At 49.8% G+C, this 20,626-nt stretch overlaps 1 protein-coding gene across 4 annotated transcripts; it reads left to right on the forward strand.

The window, feature by feature from the left end:
- The first annotated feature begins 522 nt into the window (after nt 1-522).
- On the forward strand, nt 523-19,134 carry ACVR1B (activin A receptor type 1B). Of its 4 annotated transcripts, none has more exons than XM_076360248.1 (9): nt 523-589; nt 9,764-10,003; nt 11,202-11,450; nt 12,675-12,905; nt 13,294-13,461; nt 14,036-14,192; nt 14,708-14,832; nt 15,489-15,619; nt 15,816-19,134. In XM_076360248.1, the coding sequence occupies exons 2-9, from the start codon at nt 9,829-9,831 to the stop codon at nt 15,939-15,941; spliced, it is 1,362 nt and encodes a 453-aa protein (XP_076216363.1). In that variant the 5' UTR covers nt 523-589; nt 9,764-9,828; the 3' UTR covers nt 15,942-19,134. The 4 variants fall into 4 exon arrangements, with proteins under 4 accessions (XP_076216363.1, XP_076216361.1, XP_076216362.1 ...); XM_076360246.1 differs by lacking the exon at nt 523-589 and adding an exon at nt 8,769-8,850; XM_076360247.1 differs by lacking the exon at nt 523-589 and adding an exon at nt 9,039-9,114.
- The last annotated feature ends 1,492 nt before the right edge of the window (nt 19,135-20,626 follow it).

Genomic DNA, 20,626 nt, shown 5'->3' on the forward strand with positions numbered 1-20,626 from the left:
ACGCACACCATTGCACACTTGCACACACACAAATCCTGCATGCATGCATACCATTGCACACACACCAATCCTGCACGCACACCATTGCACACTTGCACACACACAAATCCTGCATGCATGCATACCATTGCACACACACCAATCCTGCACACACGCACACCATTGCACACTACACACACAAATCCTGCACGCACACCATTGCACACTTGTACACACACCAGTCCTGCACACACGCACACCATTGCACACTTGCACACACACCAATCCTGCACGCACGCACACCATTGCACACTTCTTCTTTCCCCCCCCCAGTTCCAGCTCCGTGTCGGCCGACCCGCGCCTGGCGGACCCTCCCCTTTAAGACGCGCGGCGCGGGCCGTCCCCTTTAAGGCTTGCCCCGCCCCCAGGCCGCGCGCCGGCGCTCGCCCCTCCCGCAGGCGCTGGCGGCCGCTCGGCACCGAGGCCGCGGCGCTCGCCATGGCCGCCCCCCCGCCGCCGCCGCCCTGCGCCCGCCGACCCCCGCCGTTGCCCGCTGCCGCCGCCGTCCTGCTCTCCCTGCTCCTGGCCGGGGCGCTCGGCGGGGCCCGCGGTGAGTGACGGCCCGGCCCGCACTGGGCACAACATGGCGGCGCGCCGCCCCGCCCCCGCCCGGCGCCGTGAGGGGAACCGGGGGGGAGGCGGGGGGCGCTGAGGGGAACCGGGGAGGAATCGTGAGGGGAAGCGGGGATCGATGAGGAGAACCGAGGGGGGAGGCGATGCGGGGGGCTGAGAGGAGCGGGGGAGGGGGGGAGTGTCAGGGGCGATCCCGGGCCCGGGGGTGAGGTCGGCCCGGGGGGGCTGTGGGGCAGGTGAGGGGGGGGTTGAGGCCCGGGGTGAGATTTTATGGGGTGTCGGGGGGGGGGGGAAAGGGGGTGCGAGAGGGCTTGGGGGCCTGGATGGAGGTTTCCTCTAGGCTACGGGGAGGGCCCTGAGGGGTTTGGGGTGGGGTGTGGGCAGGCGGCCCTGGGGGGGGGGGCAGAGGCGGGTGTTTCAGGGTGGGGAGAAGGAATGGGGGGGGGGGATCCGTGGGGTGGGGGGGTCCTGGGAGGTGGGGGGGGGTCTCTGGAGGCATCAAGGACTTCGTGTAGGGTTGGGTCCCCGGTGTGTTGGGTAGCACCGAGCCCCCGGGGCGGGGGTCGAGCCTGGCCGGGGGGGGCTCGCAGGGGGGCATTTGCCGGGGTGTGTGGTGTGAAGGGGACCCTTGAGCTTGTTTGGGGGGGCCATACCCTCCACAGAGGGAACAGTTGTGGGTCTGGAGGGGCAGCAACAATTGGGGGTGGGGGCTGGAGAGCAGGGGAGTCCTGCGGTGCCAGGGGATGCTCCGAGGAGGCACACGCTCGCCTTGGCTTTGGCTGGGAAGAGAACTGGGAGTCTTCCAGCCTGTCTTCTGGAGATAACGAAGGAACCAGAAATTTATGGGCTTTTCTCGGAGTGAGGAAGAACTGGGGGGGTCTGTGTGCGTTGGGGTCCTGGACGCGTGGGTCACCGGCGGTGTTTCGCAGCCCCAGGAGGCAGGGGCTCGGCGTGGGGCAGGCGCTGGGAGGGCAGATCAGCCCCGGCGTGGAAAGTGCCACCATGTTGCTGCTGAGCCTCGATCAGACCTCGGGAGTTTGTGGCCTCTTCCCATCGGCCTATTGACCTGGCCGAGGGGGGGGCTCCGGCAGCCCCCCATGCACCAGAGATTGCAGTGTGTGCTCTTCAAATCTGTGGGTTTGTTGTTTGGTTTTTGTTGTTTTTAAGAAACCTTTCTAAACCCCTGTGCCTCTGGATTGTAACAACTGTAAATATTTGTTTAGAGGGAGATGAGTGAGGGAAAACTCTTTGTTTCGGTTGTTTGTTCTGTGGCGATCCTTTTGCTTTATCTGGGGGGGGGTGCAACTGCTGCCGCTTCTTGGGGGAAGAGCAAGAGGTTATCAGTTCCGTGCTTTTAAAGAGATTAGCCCTTTTCCCCAGAGCTGGATGGGCCCAAAGCATCTCAGAGCACGTCCTGGCAGGGACAGAGGACAGGCTGGTGGCAATGGCCTCTCCAGCGTCCGAGGCTTTGCCACGCAGTCCATCTCTCTGTGGCTATCGGGGGCGATCGCTGCTTGTGTAACGCAGGTACCTGTTCCAACAGGAACCGCACTGAAACATTTTTCTCCTCCCCAATCCTCTCGCCGTTCGTGTTATGTATTACCAACCGACTGTCAGAAGGTAATAACTTTGTGCGTGCAGATCTGGACTTGTTAGCTGCAGAAAATGGCTTTAAACCCCACTAGGGCAGTAGGTTAGGGGTGTATTTGCAAGTCCTGTTGAATCTGGTAACGCAGATGTGCTTTAGGGGAGAGTGTCTGGGCTTTGTTTTAACCTAAAGTAAAATCCAGCCTTAAGAAGGTGTTTCAGCTTTTCTGTGATAAATGGCAAAGCAGGACCAAATGAGACTCAGCGCACGTCTGCTCTCAGGCTTTCACTTCACATTTTGTATACAGCTGGTGTTTATTTAAAAAAAAATAAATAAATAAGCAGGAAAGGGCCAATTGACTGCGTGTATCTCCTGGAAACTCGGATGACTATCAGTGCCTTTGATATTGGGCTCTGTATGGCTGGCTATTGTTTCCGCTCAGTATGCACTGTACGTTTTTGTTCGTGCTGTCCAGTAAAAGGTGTGAGCTCAGCCTGGCTTCAAGGGCGCGAGCGAGCCGTGTTTGCGGAGCTGGGAGCAGGATGGCAGGGAATAGGGACCCTAAACCTGTGAATTGTTTGCTGCTTGAGCAGCCATGATGCACACTCCGTGTGCCTCCTCAGCCAGCAAGGGCTGCCCTTACTATTGTGCTTTATACAAGAGATCTTAACAGCTGCTGGTTTCAGGGTAGGCTGGAAAAACATCCGAATTTCTGCAGTGCTTGGGAGCTGTGAACCTCTGTGTGCATTGGTAAACAGAGTAGAAAACACCCCCCCACACTCCTTCCTTTAAAAAAAGGAAAAGGAAAAAAAAAAAAAGGTGCCTCTGCAGCGATTGTTACAGGGTGGTTGTAGGTAGGCTTTGTTTGCGTGCTTGAAATAAAGCAAAAGAATACCGTGGGGAGCGATCTTGGGCCAGCAGATTTTATTATTAACACCTGCTTAAAATACTTACCCGGTTAAATCAGGCAAACTCCGCGTGGTCCATAAGTTATATCCTACAACTTTCCAAGAAAGACTTCTCTAACTGGAAATTAAAAACAGTGTCCAACAAGCATTCTTGAACTCCTTCAGCTCCTTGGCCAGACAGCTCGGATTTTTTTTTCCCTGGGTACGCCGTCCGCTGCCAGTAGTGGATGCTCCGGAAATCGCTATTGCGAAAGGAGTGAAGTAAAACGTCAATTCTGTTAACAGCAAGCAAAGTTCACTGGGTGTTGACCAGTGGAAATATGTTCTCCACCGCACAGCCAGCACGGTTATCTGAGCAGACCGAGAAGGAATTGCTCGTCTCGAGGGAGAAAGCTGCGATGGTATTACACGGATAAAACGTTCACTGGTGCTGAGCTTGTAGAGTCAGACCCTTGAGTGTGAGCAGTTGTATGGGGTGGGAGACCTCTTTTGTCCTCATTATTTAAGCCACTGGCTTTCCAGCCTCCCTTCTCATTGACTGTGGACCCATGTATTTATTTTTTCATCAGGAAAGCGGACTTCACTGCACGTTAAAGTCCCTCAACAAAGGCTTGGTTTTCTAGCGCTTGCTGCTTTCTGTGGGCTTTTTGGAAGTAACCTGTGGACTGCTGGGTGTCGGAATGTAGACTACACATTAAACAACTTGTTATTTAGACTCTGAAAAAGCATGTGCCAATTGCCTGAGAATACACAGCATCGGTTTTAAGTCTTGAAAGCCATCAATAATGACCTGTGCATCTGCCTTGCCATGCAGCTGGTTTGCAGGACTTTCTTCCACAGTACTGGTATGGTATGGGTGGCTCCTAAACTGGTTTCCTAGCAAGTTAAAACACAAAATAGGTGTCAGACCAGAGCCTGGAGAGGGAGTTTGGAGCCATATGTCTGTTTTCTGAGTTGAAGAGCAACAGCAGCAGCAATGTCAAGGCTTCTTCTAATTAACCTATTAATGATGAGACTCCTGTCAATTCGCTTTTTTAAAATTCATTTAGAAGCTCTCCTTTTGTGTTACTTGAGTGGATGCAGAGAAAGTTCTTCGCTTTAAAAGTGAGAGCACGTTCTTCCTGCCTTTATTTTTTTTCCATTTAGTATATGTTTTCTAGTCAGCCATGATGTGTTCATGTCAGGTTCAACCTGTGCCAGGGGACTGCAGCCAGCTTGAAAAAGTTGGAACTCTTGTTTCCAACTTTAAATATCCTAGTATAATTTTTAGTTTCTGGATGACTTGCGTGAAAGTGTTTTTTTCGTAGTACTTCGCAGCTAATTTTAACTCTGTTTCATTTAGCAGCAGTGGGTCAGTAGATTTCTTAAGCACCAGCAAGGAGCAAAAGAGATGTTGAGATCTTTGAAAGTAGGAGGAGAAGTTGATGGGGCAGTGAGATGTAGGAAGGATATTCAAGGTGGTGGTACTGTATCTACAGAAGAGCAAATCTGTACTCATTTCTTCAGCTCCTTTGTAAGGAAACAGGGGCAGTGTGAGCATCCAGAACTGGCCTTGCACTTGATTTTGGAGACCGTGGGTGTAGGTGAGCTGACTCTGGGGCTTGGAGAAGATACTGGTGTGCTATACAAGGCGGGCATTTTGGACTTGGGGCGTATCCTAGAGAGGGATGTAGGGATCCCAGTTATTGACGCCAGGCAGCAGAAGAATCAAGGTGAATATAATGGATCTTTGTTTTTAAAGTCTTCATCAGATAGCTTTGAGTGTCCTCATCCCTGCCTTTTGAAAATGAAGCCCTGGTTGTTTTCTTGAAGCACTGTTCTTGGGGTGGTATGGTTGAACGAGGAGCACAAAGGGACTCCTGGAACAGACCTCTGCTCCCTTGCCGCAAGGGAATGGATTTTATTCCTAACCTGCTCTTGGGCAAAACACTCTGTGATAAAGGTTATTCTTTATTTATTTCGGCACAGCGTATAGCGAAACACTGAAAGGTATTTCTTTCTTCCAAGCATGTTTACACATGTCCCTCTTCATTATAGCATCTAAAGAAACAGCAGAGGTACAAACCCAATTGTTTTCCATTTCTCTTGCTAACATTATGCTGCTGCAGCATTAAAACATCACTACCAGATTGGGTCTCATTAAGTTAGGTGCTGTACAGAGACATAATAAATTGCAGCTCCTGTTCCAGAGCTTTATAAAGGCTCAGAAGTCAGGGGAATCATCGTTCTTCCAGCCTCGGTTCAAACTGTTGAAAAAGAACAGCAGCTTACAATCTCTGCAAAAATCTGTTTATCTGGTAAATATGTGGGTGATTATTGGCAATTTTACCAGTGATCATCTTCAGGTTAATTATCTTAATACATCTTGATCAGGTAGCGTTTAGCCCTGAGAAAATGCCATCTTGCATAGCACAGCTTCAGGAGATTTTGGAAAATGTATTCCAAAAGGTGGTTAACACCATTACATTAGATTTTGCTGTGAAACTTTCCCCTGTCTAGCTGCAGAGACATCTTGACACATGCAATCCTGTGTGAGAATAAATATGTGTGAAACGAGCTTAGATAGTTGCTGAAAAAAAAAGCAATGTTCTTTGGCTGTTGGAGCTTAATATTTTAGTCTCCCTGGAGCCTAGAGCTCTAACCCACGGACACCCCCCCGTTTGTTTGGATTGATTTTGCAAATCCACGTCACCTTTAATGGGGGAATTTGGTACAAGAGGGCCTTCTCTTGTTTTCCTCTCTGCTGTAGTTAATGCAAAGGGATACTAATACCTCTGTGACCCCGGTTCCTGCCGGGAACAATCCTGCTGCTGCCTGTAACTCATGACCCTCGCTGGGTACCTTGCGGAGAGCAGAAGCACCTCTTGGGCTGAGGGTGGTCACTTGAAGGAGTACCCGGCCCAGTAGCTGAGCCCTGGTCTGCGTTAGTCGAGGATCAAGGAGAGTTTGGCTTTTGGCAGTGCCGACTGACTGCTCCGGTTTTTAGGAAGAGCGGTGAGGACCGGCACCGGGCTGGCTCGCTCCTGCGATTGATGTCACGACCACCTGCGCTCTGCCTTGGAGTAAATCGCAGTGAGGGTTTGCTTCAGTGTAAATACCAACCTGATCCATCTCTTGAGTGAGAACAAAGCTTTCATTCTGAGGATCTGCAGCTTAATGTTAGGCTTGTTTAAACAGCTTCTTTAAAGGGTTGGGTTTGTCTCTGAGCAGAATGTCAGAAAGAGCGTGCTGAGCAGATAGAGCAGACTCTGCTGCCAACTTCTGTAGCACCTTTCATGCAGACTCATCCCCAGGCGTTCTGCGAGAGGGGAACTCGCCGCTCCGGCTGTGTGAACTGCTCTTTTGTTTTCCTTTGCCCCTTCTATTTTCTTCAGTCCAGTCAGTTTATTAAGTAGATTATATGTTTTGCTCAATAGGAGCTTTTCTTCCCAAATAAAAAGAATGCTGTTGGCACGAAAAATGCTTTTATTCACTCCTGTCTCCATTTGCTTCGCCCCAGGCGTCCCCGGCTGCTCACAGGAGCACCCGAGAGATGCCTGGCGGGGGGGGCTCTGCATACCTGTCCGTTTTCTGACCCCCACCCAAGGGGAAACAACAGTTGCTTTTTCCTGGCTTCTGGTGTTGCTGATATGAGAAGAATTTTCCCTTCTGGTTAATCAAACTTGAAATGCTGGACCTGCGCGGGTTGCCCTGTAATTCTCCTCTCTGCCGGAAGCTCCCCAGTTCCTGGCGAGCCCCGGTGCAGACAGGCCTTTCCTCCCTGGCACGGCCGGTGCCTGCAGGAGCGGGGCCCTTCTCGCTGCAGCGCTGGCAGCCGGCAGTAGGTGATGCTTAGGGAGGATATGGCTGTGTAGCTTTTTCGTAATAAAAATAAAGACAGAGTCGACTCCTGGCTGCACGAGGGAGGCTGGAGCTGGACTTCAGCTTCTACCCAAGGATCTGACCATCTTCCCTAAAATTTGAGTGCCTACCTGCAGCGCAGAGGTTATGGACTGGAATAGCTAGAAAGCCCCGTCAGGGTCGCTCATGAAAGGTGTAGCAGAAGTACATACGTGTGCTGAAGGCTTAATTTTCTTTGTTCATGCGGCCCTCCTTACCGTAGGGGTTTTGGAGGTGCTAACTGTAAGAATTGCTCTTAAAAAAGAGCAGTTGTCTCAAAGGGGGAACAGCAGCTGACAACACTGCGAGGTGAAATGAGGCCGTGCACTGTGGGGCATACCCCTCCTTAGCAGGAAACAACTGCTTTCTGCACGGAACAGATAAGGATCTTCTTACTCTGTCCCTGTGCACTGGGGCTCTGGTATCGTACCTTGCAGGTAAACTGATTTCTTTTTTTTTTTAATTCTACAAATGAAACTGAGCGGATACAACCAGCTCCTCTGCTTTCCTTCTCAAAGGGATGCGTAGTTTCAGGCCAGATACTTCAGTAAGAAGTTTACAAAACCAGTTTTATTGGTGCATTTAAGTGTTTTGTTTACTTCTGAGCTTCTGGAAGCGAAACTGCCATAGCCTAAATCTTGGGTTTGAGACCTTTGTTCCTCTTAGACTCATTTCTGAGTTCAGTTTTGCTGTATCTAAATCAAGTTGAAAAGACCATGATGAAACACGTGTTGTTTAAATGTTTTTAATTTGTATCTTGAGTTTTGATAAAGTAATAAAGGAGATGCTTTAAAACACTATTTCCTTTTAAGTATACTTGAAGGTAGGAATGTGCCCTGGCTGCTCTTTCCTTTCTCATGTTTTCATAAAAACTCCATTATAACCAACCTTTGTTCCCCCAAGTGTGCACATTTTTCAGAAGAATTGTCTTTTCTGTGCTCTGATGACCACTGGAAAACGGTGTACTCGGAGCTGTTTGTCAAGCTGAACATTAGTGGTTTTTTTTTTTCTTTCATTATAACGTTTCCCCTTAAAAGCTGCATAATCGATGGGTACGGTGCCCTCAACCCTTCTCAGTATGGTTCAGTCTCAGGGTCTTCCCTGAGAAATGGTTGTCCATTTTCTATTCTATGTCCCTTTTCCTTGGCCTGTGCTAAGCACATAGTAATAAGCTACATTTGCTCAAGATGCTTTTTAAAGATGTCTCACTGAACAGCTCTTCTGCGTTTTACTGGCTTTTTACTGCTTCTGCAGTTTTGAATCTGTTGGTTCAAAACTCACCAGCATCTGCATTTAGCCTGTCTGAAATACTGCAGCCCACCTTTGAGCTGTTAAGCAGCTCACAATAACAGCTAGGAAATGAAGAGCACAGTGTCCAGAGAGAATTAAGTGAATAGTAATGCAATTAGCCTAACCGATTTACCTAGGACACTGGAGATAAGGCATAATGGGTGTCTTCTTCCTAAACGAACCCTGAAGTTGATGAGGACCTGCTTGTTTTTCGTTAAGTTCAAGGTGACGTGCCCCCAGCAGCATAACTCTCCGCTGCGCTTTGGACCGTGTGCTGGCTGGGAGCAAGAGGCTCTTCCAGTGCCATGAATATACTTGAATGCTGATGCTCCTTAAATCTGCTGGTTGCCAGAGATGGTGTGACTGAGGGCTCGGCATTTCCCTTGCCCCACGGGAAGGTGGCTGACACAAACAAGTGTTGACAGTGACTTTCGTTTGTGTCTTTAGACCGAGAGGGTACAAGCGGACGTAGAGGATTTAGCTATTGGACTGGGGAGAGTTAACTGTGGCACTTGTATCTTTTTAAAACACTTCTTCAAACTTTCTCTACCTGAAAGACCATTTCTGCAGCGGGTAAGTACATGTTTCTGAATCCCTCCGGGGAGGCTGAAAGATCTGATGAAAGCTGAAGAAAATACTGCGTGCTGCTAAACAAGCCCCACCCTTCTTCTTGACATTGTTGTATTCGCTCTTTGTTCCCAAGGATGGCGATGCCTGGGGATTTGCTTACAGTTCTTCAGGCAGCTTGAGAAAAGCACAATGACAGCTGGGAGGCGGAAAAATGTGGGAATCTGCCTTGGAGTTTCTCCTTTGCTCTTTACCCAAATAATCTTCACGGTGAGCAGGCAAAAAGCCAGGAGAGTATTTGACCCAAGGTAGTGTCTCAGATCAGGAAAGCAGTTACTAAATAAGTGACTGATCTAGTTGGGTGTAGCACACTTGGCTTGTGTAGTCGGTTTGAATTGGTTTTGTTTTGGCATCTGCCAACTGCTTGTTGTCTCCCACGAGCTGGGGCGGTCGTCCCTCACTAACCCGTAACGGGCAGCTCGTCTTTGGCGTAGCTGAGGAAGCCTGGACAGGCAGTTCAGGTGAAATTGAGTCTGTCAGTATGAGTAATTGTTGTTTTCAATTTGAATTCTGACCCTAGGTTGGGTTGGGAGTGGATTTTGGTAAAATCTAGTCTAGTTTGCAGGGATGACTTGGGTCATCTCTGTTAGTGGTTGCAACAGGGGCAGGAAAAGGGCTGCCTGGGCAGTCATCTTCTGGAAAGGCTCCTCTGCTTCCACGTTGTATTTTGTGCTTCAGTTGGGTTTTTGCAGGTCTGAAATACTGAGTGTGACTTGTTCTGTTCCTAAAGTCTAATTCCTGAGCCTAAGAATGGCCCGTTCCCTCTGAAATAGGAAATTTAAAGAAGAAAGTTTTCTCTTGTCTGAGCATTTGGTCTCTGGTGGGTTTTAAGGAGGTGGTCTTGTTTTGATTTCTGCAGCTTTGACATGTTTGTGCTCCGACTGCAAACAAGCAAACTCCACGTGTGAAACGGACGGCGCGTGCATGGTCTCGGTCTTCAACCTGGATGGTGTTAAACATCACGTTCGGACCTGCATTCCTGAAGCAAAATTGATTCCTGCTGGGAAACCCTTCTATTGTCTGAGTTCAGAAGATCTGCGTAATACTCACTGCTGCTACTCTGATTTTTGCAACAAAATTGACTTAATGGTTCCCAGTGGTGAGTAGAGAGCTAAATAAATTGTCTGTTTGAAGTGGGGAGGAGAGAAGCTGTCTGTTTGGGATAGGGAATAAGGAGTTCTCGACCCTGTTTTCACTTCTTCCCTTAGGTTGCTGTGTGTTTATTTCCTTGATCTGTAAAGTGGAAATAATAACAAACTACTTCAAATTAAAATGTGAAGTTGCTTGAACTCCCCTGTGGCCAACAAAATGTCACCAGATGATGAGGTTGTACTTTAGGGTAGGAGAAGCTTCCAGAGTTGGGAGTTTTTTGCAGTTTTACTGCGCTCAGTAGCTCCATATTATGAGGCTCCTCTCACCTTATCAGCCCTGCTGCTGGTTTTCTCACAGGCTCCTGAAAGCAGCAGCAGCAATGTTCACCTGCAGTTAAATATAAGCTTCTGCTGCATGATGCTCTGTGCCTGCAGTGGCCTGAGGGCACGGCTCGGATCCCTTTTCTGGCATTTTTATCAGATAGAGTGGCTTTCCTTCTTCTAGGACTGGAGATCCTTTCAGTGATGAGCCATGAGTATGGAAACCCGGCAGCAGCTTCAGAGTAAAGTGTGTGGGGTGGAGGGATCCTGAATAGGCGAAGAGGAAGCAGCCCTGCCTTTGAGGGTGTGGGAAATGTCTGCTTCTTTCTAATTCCTGGGACAGAGAGGGCATGCAGTACTTCCTCATACCTCGTTACTCTCCGTTTTGAGCTAAAGTGGGTCGTATGAAGACTGCAGTATCCATTTTCCTTGGGTGCAGTGGGGAAGTCTTATTTGTTCTGAAAAAGACAAATAATTGTTGACTTCAGGTACCAGTCTTCACTGGTTGTTATAGGGAGAAGGGGAAAGAGGGAGAAACTGGATGGTTTTTCTCTGGAAGGTAAAATGCAGGCTGTTCTAGCAAATTCAGACCAGAACAGGCTCCCGTCCTCTTTTAAATAGCAAGTGCCAATAATCCCTGATCCCATGATTGAAGCACCATCTTCTTTTGGGGGTTTTAGCTGTGGTTTGCCTGCCTGATGACTTGATCAGTCCCATGTTAACGCTGTTATTTGATGTGTCCTCTACCATCCTGGAACAGCAAGCTAAAATTGTCCAGGCTCTGAGAGGATAATTAAAACACAAGAAGAAAGTCCTTAAAGAACACTTATGAAGGAGTGATAATTTTCTAAAAGTGTCTGGTTTTCTCCTCCCTTTCCTCTCAAGGACACCTGAAAGATAACGAACCCCCGTCGAGCTGGGGTCCTGTGGAGCTAGTGGCAGTGATTGCCGGACCTGTCTTCCTTGTGTTTGTTGTCATGATCATAGTCGTCTTTGTTTTTCATCACCACCAACGAGTCTATCACAATCGTCAGCGGCTGGACGTGGAAGACCCCTCTTGTGAAATGTGCCTGTCAAAGGATAAGACCTTGCAAGATCTAGTCTACGATCTCTCCACCTCTGGCTCTGGCTCAGGTATTAAGATATGACTGGAAATGACGAATGAGAACTTGTAATTTTAATGGAGTAGTCTGTTCTGGGCTCCTGGTTGCCACAGCTTTGCACGGCTGGGAGGCTGTTGCCTCGTCAGCCTGTTCATGTTGCCCCATCATGAGTCACGTGGAGGGCGTGTTTTAAATTCTGTCATGCAGTAGGCGCTGTAACCTCGGCCCCGTGTCAGTGTTCAGTGCTTAGGTTAGGTAAGAGCAATAGTTCAACTCCTCCGTAACTGCTGATGTGTAAAAATAGATTTGCGTAGCTTTCCTCCTTTTCTGCAAGAGGATAACTCAAACGGCTACGTCTATTTCAAATTTAGCTCTGGAACTGGATTTGGGTTGGAAACGGACATTGGCTGCTAACCTGTGGGTTGTTGGCTTTCAAAGGAGGATGCAGGATGTCACCTGCATCAAAGCTGGCAGGAAAATGGGAAAGATCCCAGCAGCTGAAAATTCTGCAGTGTGCAAATACTGCATTTGCGCAGCCCATTTCATCCCAAAGAATCCTTGGGTCTTCTGAAGTGGACGATGTACAGCATTCACTTCTGTAGCACTTAAAAGAAATCATCCCCAGAATAGATAGGGAAGTCATTGTTTTATTCATGACTTTGAACTATGAAAGCAGTTAGGTTAAAAAAAGAGAATTTTGCAGCAGATGGAAACCATAGGATAATCCACAGAGGCAGAGAATATAGCAACCTGGTATTTGACCAGGGAATAAACCTTTAGCACCACATCTGCTATATATAAAATGTTTTGGGATCTCTTCTGTACGCACTCTCAGCAGGTGAGCTCTGTAGCTTACGTAAGAGGTGGCAGCTACATTAGGACTCCTTTCTTAAGAGAAGTTCTGGTGGTTTACTGCTTTTTAGCAGAGTCCGTCTTCAACGAGTTCCACTCTTTGCATATTCAGGCTGAAGTTGCTTTGATCTGCCATAGAGCAGAAGTTCCCCAGCTGCTCTGTGCCTAATCACTGGCGGTTTGCAAGCTACTTCAAAGTGATATGCAGATGCTGCCCAAGCAGCCAAATGGCACGTCCTACGCAGGAGCTACCACCATTTGCTGGTTTGGGTCTTGCTTAGGCTGCTGGTTGTTATCAAATGTAGAGCCTTCTAGGTTTGGTGATGCTCTACTTCAGACTCTGAGGTTTCAGGAGTTTCTTTTGCTGCAACAGGCATTCGTTCCTTCAATTTCTTGTCCGTAGGTTTGCCGCTTTTTGTCCAACGGACTGTGGCTCGGACAATTGTCCTTCAGGAGATCATTGGTAAAGGCCGCTTCGGGGAAGTGTGGCGTGGCAGGTGGCGTGGAGGTGACGTAGCTGTAAAAATCTTCTCTTCACGTGAGGAGCGTTCCTGGTTTAGGGAAGCGGAAATATATCAAACCGTTATGTTGCGACATGAGAACATCCTGGGATTTATTGCTGCAGATAACAAAGGTAAAAAGTGCCTCAGTCCTGAGAGCGGAGACTTCACCAGTGTGCTGTCTGCTCTTGGGAGTTGCATTTCTTCGCTAGGATTTACAATTAAATGGTTAGAGAAAACTGTCAGCATGCTTTTCAAATAGCTACGTATTTGAATGTTTCTCGCCAAAAGATGGTAAAATTACTGCTGTTGCTGAGAGGCGCGGTGGTGCATCAGCTGTAGCTTACAAAGTCGTGTTTTGCCTTAAAGTTCTTCACCTTATTTGCCCCCAGGTTGGCTGTTGAGCTGCAGCCTTACCCAGCAGCTCTCCTCTGTACCAAAAAGACAGGGTGCGACATGCTCGATGGTCGTGTGCTGTCCCTGCGTTGTATCTGTCTGAGCACGGTCTCTTTCCTGCTGCAGATAACGGAACATGGACTCAGCTGTGGCTTGTCTCTGATTACCATGAGCACGGATCTCTCTTTGACTACCTTAATCGATACACAGTGACTATCGAGGGGATGATCAAGCTCGCCCTGTCTGCTGCTAGCGGGCTGGCCCATCTGCACATGGAGATTGTGGGTACTCAGGGTAAGAGCAAGTGTGAAAAGGTGCTGGGAATTCTTGAGGGGAGAATAAAGCAGAATTGACAAGGGGGACTGATGTGATGCACAGAAAACACTGGCTGAGTCGGCCCCGATTCATCTGGTCAGTATTCACCAGAAATAGACTGATTGCTTTGGCTGGCTGCAAAGTGGGTTAGCTTTGCGCTAGCTCCTGGTAGTTATATCAGCATTTCACACCCCCATCCTAAAATTGGTGCTAGTTGGGTGGGATGTTAGCGCAGGCAGCAGCAGAATTATAAACTCCTTACGTCTGCATCAACGTGTCTGATGACTGGGACGATGGAGTTTATGTCCCTCTTGAGGCCTCTGGATGCTACTGCATCAGCAGTGCCTTGGGAAGCGTAAGTGGAGCCTTTGCATACCATGGGCTGTCAGCACTGCTCTGTTCTCCAGAGCTGAAGTGTATCCAAACAGGAAAATGTGTTGCAACACTGAGAGTTTTAACTAACGCCCTGAAATCCGGTACTGCCTCTGCACCAGTTTGACTAACAGATTTCACCAGACCTTGACCCCTGCTTCTTTTTATTTTGCTCTGTTAGGAAAGCCTGGGATTGCTCACAGAGACTTGAAATCCAAGAACATCTTGGTGAAGAAGAATGGCACATGTGCCATCGCTGACCTTGGTCTGGCTGTCCGGCATGATTCGGTTACGGATACAATTGATATTGCGCCGAATCAAAGGGTCGGAACCAAACGGTAGGAGAACGGTGTTCTCGGCCAGTGGTTGAAGGCATCGGAGTGTGACTAGCAAATGCCTGAGCTGCTGGTTGAGCGCTGGTGAAATTCTCTGTCTTAAGCATTTCCAAGTGTCTCGCAGAGTGTCAGCATTGTGCCCGGATTGCTGTTGAAGGGACATCAGTACCTTCGTCTCCAGGTGCTGTCAAGCTGAGAGGTGTAGGCCAGCTATGTAAACTCAGCACCAGGGAGCTCGTATAATACTTGACAACAAGCTTGGCGTTCTCCAATGCCTTTTGGGGCCTGCTGTCCGGAGCCTGATGTGCTTTTGAACGTTTTTATCCCTTTCCCAACTTGCTATTTTTGAGTTCTTTTGTTCACTCTGTTAGACCATGGGGCCCAGTTCTGTTCTGATTAAGGCTGTGCAGAGCACAGTTTTGTCTGCTGGGAAACGCTGCGTGGGAAAACTTGCCATTTACTATCTTCTGGAGAATCCTCTCTCAAAATTAACATGCCGTTCCTTTTCTGTTCTGCAGATACATGGCCCCTGAAGTCTTGGATGAAACCATTAACATGAAGCATTTTGATTCATTTAAATGTGCCGATATCTATGCCTTGGGCTTGGTCTACTGGGAGATTGCTCGAAGGTGCAACGCAGGAGGTAATACCCTTCATGTGCTCGTGCCATTGGCTTGGCTTGCTCCTGGGTTTCCCAGCCTCGGTGTTTCTGTTGATCAGGTGTTCGCGAGGTTTGAGGGGAGCCTGGAGAACAGGGCTGCGGGAGGATATGTCCGTGTGTGTTGCTACCGAGGGAGTTAACAGAAGCGACCCGCGACTGCTGTTAAGACTGGCCCGTGTGGGGAAGTGGGGGTTAATGCTCTGATGGCTGATGTTCCTTTGGGTGGATTTTAAGGAAGTGGTGGTGCCAATTTGGTGGGTGACTTTCTTCCCCCGAATCAGTATAAATGAGTGTCTTGGCACACCCAGCTGCAGGCAGGAGTGCAGCACCGTGGTGCGTGTGACAGTCCTTCTGCCCTCGGCTCAGTCGAGATTCGATGACCCTGCCTCTGTGCTGGGAGGTGTTGATCACAGCACGCTGACTCTCTTCCAGTTTGGGCAGCTGCGTTTTATTTCCCTGAATTTTTTTTTGTAAACTCAAATCCCAGATTCTTCATTTCTGTTCTAAATAACTGCAAAGTGTTGACGCATCTCAGCAATGAGTCATGTAGTATAAACCAGTATCAGTCTGCCTTCAGTGAGCACTGTGGTGATGATCCGTTCTCCCAGGAACTGCATTTCCCCTTCTCTGCCTTTCAGGTATCCACGAAGAGTATCAGCTTCCATACTATGACCTTGTACCCTCTGACCCTTCTATTGAAGAGATGCGGAAGGTCGTATGTGATCAGAAATTACGGCCTAATATCCCGAACTGGTGGCAAAGCTACGAGGTAAGGTCTACTTTCATCTTCACATCCCCTTCCTCCTCGGTAAGGTGAGTAAAGAGTAAGTACCGTAAGACGAGCTCCAGTTTTAGGAGGAGTGGAGGCTGTATCAGCGGCCAACCAGGCGGCGGCAGCCTGGCAGAGACCGACTTGGGGTCAGGGAAGAGGAGAGCACTGACATCTGCCGTTGTTTCTTGCCTAGGCACTACGGGTGATGGGTAAGATGATGCGAGAGTGCTGGTACGCCAACGGAGCGGCTCGACTCACCGCCCTCCGCATTAAGAAAACCCTCTCACAGCTCAGTGTCCAGGAAGATGTGAAAATCTAGGCTCTGAGCCCCAGCAGGAGGAAACTGCACAAAAGCTGCCATGCTAGAGTAGACGTGTGATGGAGGCCTACCTCGTGTTTCTGCCCAATCTACTGCTACCAACCAGGCAGCGTGACCTACAGGCTGCTAGGTGGGGTGACGGAGCCTATTGAATTGCTCTCTTCCCTGCTTGGGTATGAAACAATCAGAAACCTTTTATGATCACCTCCTGACAGCGTGAAGACTCGAGAGGGACTTAACCTGAGGGATCTCAGCCATGATCGTAACTCTTGTTTCTTTAATGGAAATCCCTGTAAAGTTCAGTGCGCGCAGTGCACCCGTTGGCAGTGTTTGAGGCCGGGGTGCTAGGTGCTGGGAGTGGGAAGGGAAAGGGAAGGTTTTCTTGCCGTGCTCTGAGGATTTTTCCAGGGACTGGCACGTTAATGCAGAAAAAGCATTTGCAAAACAAATGGTGCTCCCTTCTGAGAGGCTGAGCCTGAACAGTTTATCAGCTTCATGAAACCATTTCCCTCCTTTTTCTTAAGCTTGAAAAATTCTAAGTCGAAAACAGAACTCTGACTGGCTGTCAGTGTGCGCAATGGTGTATGCATGCGCGAGGTGCGCGTGTCCCCTGTGCCTGTTCATCTCCTTCCGTAGACGTGCAGTGTCTGCCCGTAGGGTGGCTCATCTCTGTTCGTGCTTTCTGTGCATGTGCAAATCTAGAGTGTCCTTTTTTTGAGCTGTGCGCGCTGGTGCTCTCCTTGTTGAGTAGTGAGCATTGTCTAGCTTGGACAGGCTGCTTAAAACCAGATCCTTAGCTCTCCGATGGGTGCTGTGGCCTTGCTGTCCGTACGCCGGCTGCAGGAACTTCCCATCAGGTTGCCTCACTGCCACCCCCTCCCTTTTTTAAGACAAAACAAATGAGGAACTGACTTCAGTCCTGGAATCCAGGCTTTTTGTCTTGAGCCCCTCGGGTTTGTAATTCTTGGTAGGGTGGAAAGAGAGACCTGGGGCGGGAGGAGATGCCACGGAGCTGAGATGCATGTCAGAGAGAGAGCAGGCACTGCGCCTGGCTGGAAGGAGACCAGGCCACGGGGAAATGCAGGAGACCGTTCTCGTAGGAACGCGATTCCCGAGCCCACCATCCAGGCACCCTCGCAGGCGTGCTCGGCAGCGTGGGGCAGACTTCTCAGGGCCTGAGCCGTGGGGGGCCGGGTGCCTGGCTGTGCTCTGCACCTCCCGAGAGGCACTCGGCAGGATCTGACAGCGGGGTGTGGGTTTGGAAACCAACGTCCATCTTTTTTAATATACATATATAAATATCTCATAATCTGGAAGTGGCTGTGTATAACTTGTGGGGTGGGGGGAACTGCATGAATTTTCTTTTGATTAAATGCCAAATCAGGGTGAAGTAGAGTTGGTTTGACTGTTGTCTGCAGCTGGGCCTAGCAAAAATGGAAGTAGCTGAGGACTGAGTCTGTTGTGCTGACTGCAGCGTTAAGGACAGTCTGGGAAGTGCCGGTTGTTTGGTGGTTAGGTCAGTATCTACGGTGTATAACTCTGAAGCCATAACTTTTAACTGGAGTGGTTTTGATTATTTTTTTTTATTATTATTTTATGGGAGGGTCTGGATTTTAACTTTTTTTAATATTGTTAATTCTTTATAAGAGAAGAAAAACAATCTATAATTATTACCTCTTGACCTGTTTGTTTGTAAAGAAATCACTGCAAAAAAAAAAGAAAAAAAAACCAAATGCACACAGCTCGATTTACACTGGAACTGTTTCTACTCAAACCTTGCGCCTGCTCTGTAAGGTGAGGTTTCATCTCTGCTCCGGCCACCGGGGTTAACTTTTTTTTTTTTAAACGCTCTGTTCTTGCTGTCTGTGTATCTGTCCGTGTGTCCGTCTTCCCCCAGACTCCCTATCTTGTCTGTGACTTTGTGTAAAGTGAGGAGTGTGGTTTTTTTGCATCGTGTTTGGAGCCATTTTGCATCCTCCCGTGGAGTTTAGCGGTCGGGCGGTGCAGAGCTGTCGTGGGAGGGCTGGCAGACTTCGGGCTGGTTCATGGAGCGGTATGGAGTGTACGCTTTGTGAATGTACAGCTTCCCTTCCCTTTCCGATTTGTTCTGACTCGCATCTCAGCCAGAGGTTACCGTGTGTCTCCAGTACCGTACGTCCCTTAACCAAACCCTTCTGCATTTAGAAACCGAGGTGGTGGGCTCTTCACAGATACCCTAAAGACTCTTCAGCTGCTGTAACAGGACCCTGGCGATGGCCCGTCCCGGCGGGTTGGGGAGGAGGTCTTAGCGACTGTGAAATAAACTGCCGTAGGAAAGCCCATCACGCCGGTAGGTATGTCTGCCGCGCGCTCCTCCATGAGCACTGCCGGCTCTCGTTTCTGAGTACGCGTCTCCCATCCCTGTTAACTGTGCAGGCTGCTTCTCGAGGACACTAAATCAGCTACGTAACTTGCACTGACTCACTCACCCACCCCTCCAACTGTAGCCACACATGCATCTGCCTCAGCGCTAAACCAAACAGCAGACAGCGGAGCGGTTTCAGACCAGATAAGGTTAGAAGGGGTGAGGGCAGGACAGGGTATCCCCTATAAGCAGGATTGCAGAAGAGAGCTTGTTTGTAGAGAGGTGCCATCGCGAGATGGTCAAAACGGAGGAGGATCCGAGATGGGAACGCTGACTATGTAGCATTTATACAGCACTTTTCATGCAAACATGTGCCAGGGAGGTGCAGTGCTTACTTAGCTGACTGGTAGCAAACATAGGAATCGCTCTCAAACGTGCCCGGCTCAGAGGTGGCTGCAGCAGCTGTGGAAAAAAAAAATGCAACGCTACAGGCAGTTCAGGACAAGAGGCCGACGCCGCAGCAGCTCAAAACGAGGAGGGGAGACGTCAGATACTCGAGGGCAAATCGTGTTGGGGAGAGGCAGAGGTACGGAGCTTGTGCTTCTCGTCTGTGGCGCAGGGTTAATCGGTGGTACGCTGGCTTCAGAACAGATCTCTTGGTACTTATCTGCCCCTTTTATTTGTTTGGTTTTGTATATTTTATTAGAAATGGACTGTAAAATAGCCACTTAGACACTTTACCTCTTCAGTATGCAAATGTAAATACAATGTAATATAGGAAATCTTTTGTTTAATATAAAACAAGGCTGTCGATTTCTGCTGTACATTATTAAAAGTTTGTTTTATTCACGTGAGGTGTTGGAGTCTCTCGCGGTTTGCTGCAAAGGGTTAGCTGCGGCGTAGAGGGGTAGGAACTGAGCGGCGAAGACTGGCAGAGCCTGTAGTCCCCCAGCCCCCAGAGACGTGCCTGGGGGGGGGGCTTGTTCACCCACAGCTAAAATAATCTCCCTGGGAATCCTGCTCAGCAAATCTTCATGTTGAATATTCCCCTTATTAGTGGAGATGCAGCTTCCATCATCCGCTGCGTGCTCAGGAGATGCCTCGATCGTAGCAGAGGTGAGATGAGGATGTGGCAGACGGGGATTTCCAACCCACACGGGGTTGAGCAGCTGAAATCGGGTCTCCCTCTCTGGGGGACGGTAACTGGAAGCAGGAGGGGGTACAGCGGGCGGCTCCCCAGAGCATCCCCCTGCGTCTCCGCACACACGGACCCGCAGCTTCAAGGAAGGATAAATTTTAGTCCAAGCTGCCCGGCATCCCTATGAAATCCTGTTTGCTGGGAGGGCAACCGGTGCTGGGCAAACGGCCCCTGCTAATTCTCCCTAATTAGAGCCTCCCATAAATGAGCAGGTTGTGAGCGGATCAAGGGGAAAATCCGCCGGGGCCTGGGGTCCCCCGTGGGCTCAGACTGATGGCGTTGGTGGGGAGGGGGAGCCGCCATCTGGGCTCGCCCCTCCTCCCTTTCCAGCTTTGTCTGCAGCCGCTGCCGCGGCCCCTGAGCAACTCTAACCCCGTCCTGGAAATGGAGGCAGCGGGTGACTTGGGAGTACGCCTTTTTTTAAAGCAAAAATTGCCTTTACTCCTCTTTCAGGAAATGTGCTGGGAAAACAGGTCTGGGATGGCTTCGGCCACGGGGCCAAGTCATTACCTGGGCTGCCCGATTTTTGGGAACAGGACGGGACGTTCTTTTTCACTCCCTGATAAAGGGTCATGGTTTGGTGCCCTGGGATGGGTGGTGGGCTCAATCCTGTCCTTTCCCAAGCACTTCCCAGCTGGAGCGGCTCAGCTCTGGGAGCAAGCTTGCCTCCTGGTAACCCCTGGACAGCCTGTGGGCGGGTGGCTTGGGTGTAACGCCAGCGGGATTGTTACAAGCTGATTTTTTTGGCAAATTTTAAATAAATATCTGGGCAAGCACCTCAATTCCAGCTGGAAAATTCCTGCTACCTCCCAGTGCGGTGCAGTGAGGGGCTGCCGTGTGCCGTGTCCGCAGCAGGCACCGCGTCTGCCTCCGGGAATTGTTATGTCCTCCGTGTCCCCGTCCTCAGCACGGGCAAAGCTCTTGCAGGAACGGTTTAAATCCTCCCGTCCGCTCACGTTGGGAGCACGGCCCGGGGCTCCGGCTGCCCCCTGCCTCCAGCTTCTGCCTTGAATTAAATCCTAAATGCGGCTCTGGCGGCGGGGTGTTGTCCTGTGGGGTGAAACAGCTGTGGGTGCTTGGCTGGAGCCAGGCTCCGGGGAGCGGCGGAGCCCGGCATCGCTTCTGCGCCAGGGAAACCCCTCC

Source organism: Aptenodytes patagonicus, chromosome 27, assembly GCF_965638725.1.
Source record: "Aptenodytes patagonicus chromosome 27, bAptPat1.pri.cur, whole genome shotgun sequence".
NCBI classification, from domain to species: Eukaryota; Metazoa; Chordata; class Aves; order Sphenisciformes; family Spheniscidae; genus Aptenodytes; species Aptenodytes patagonicus.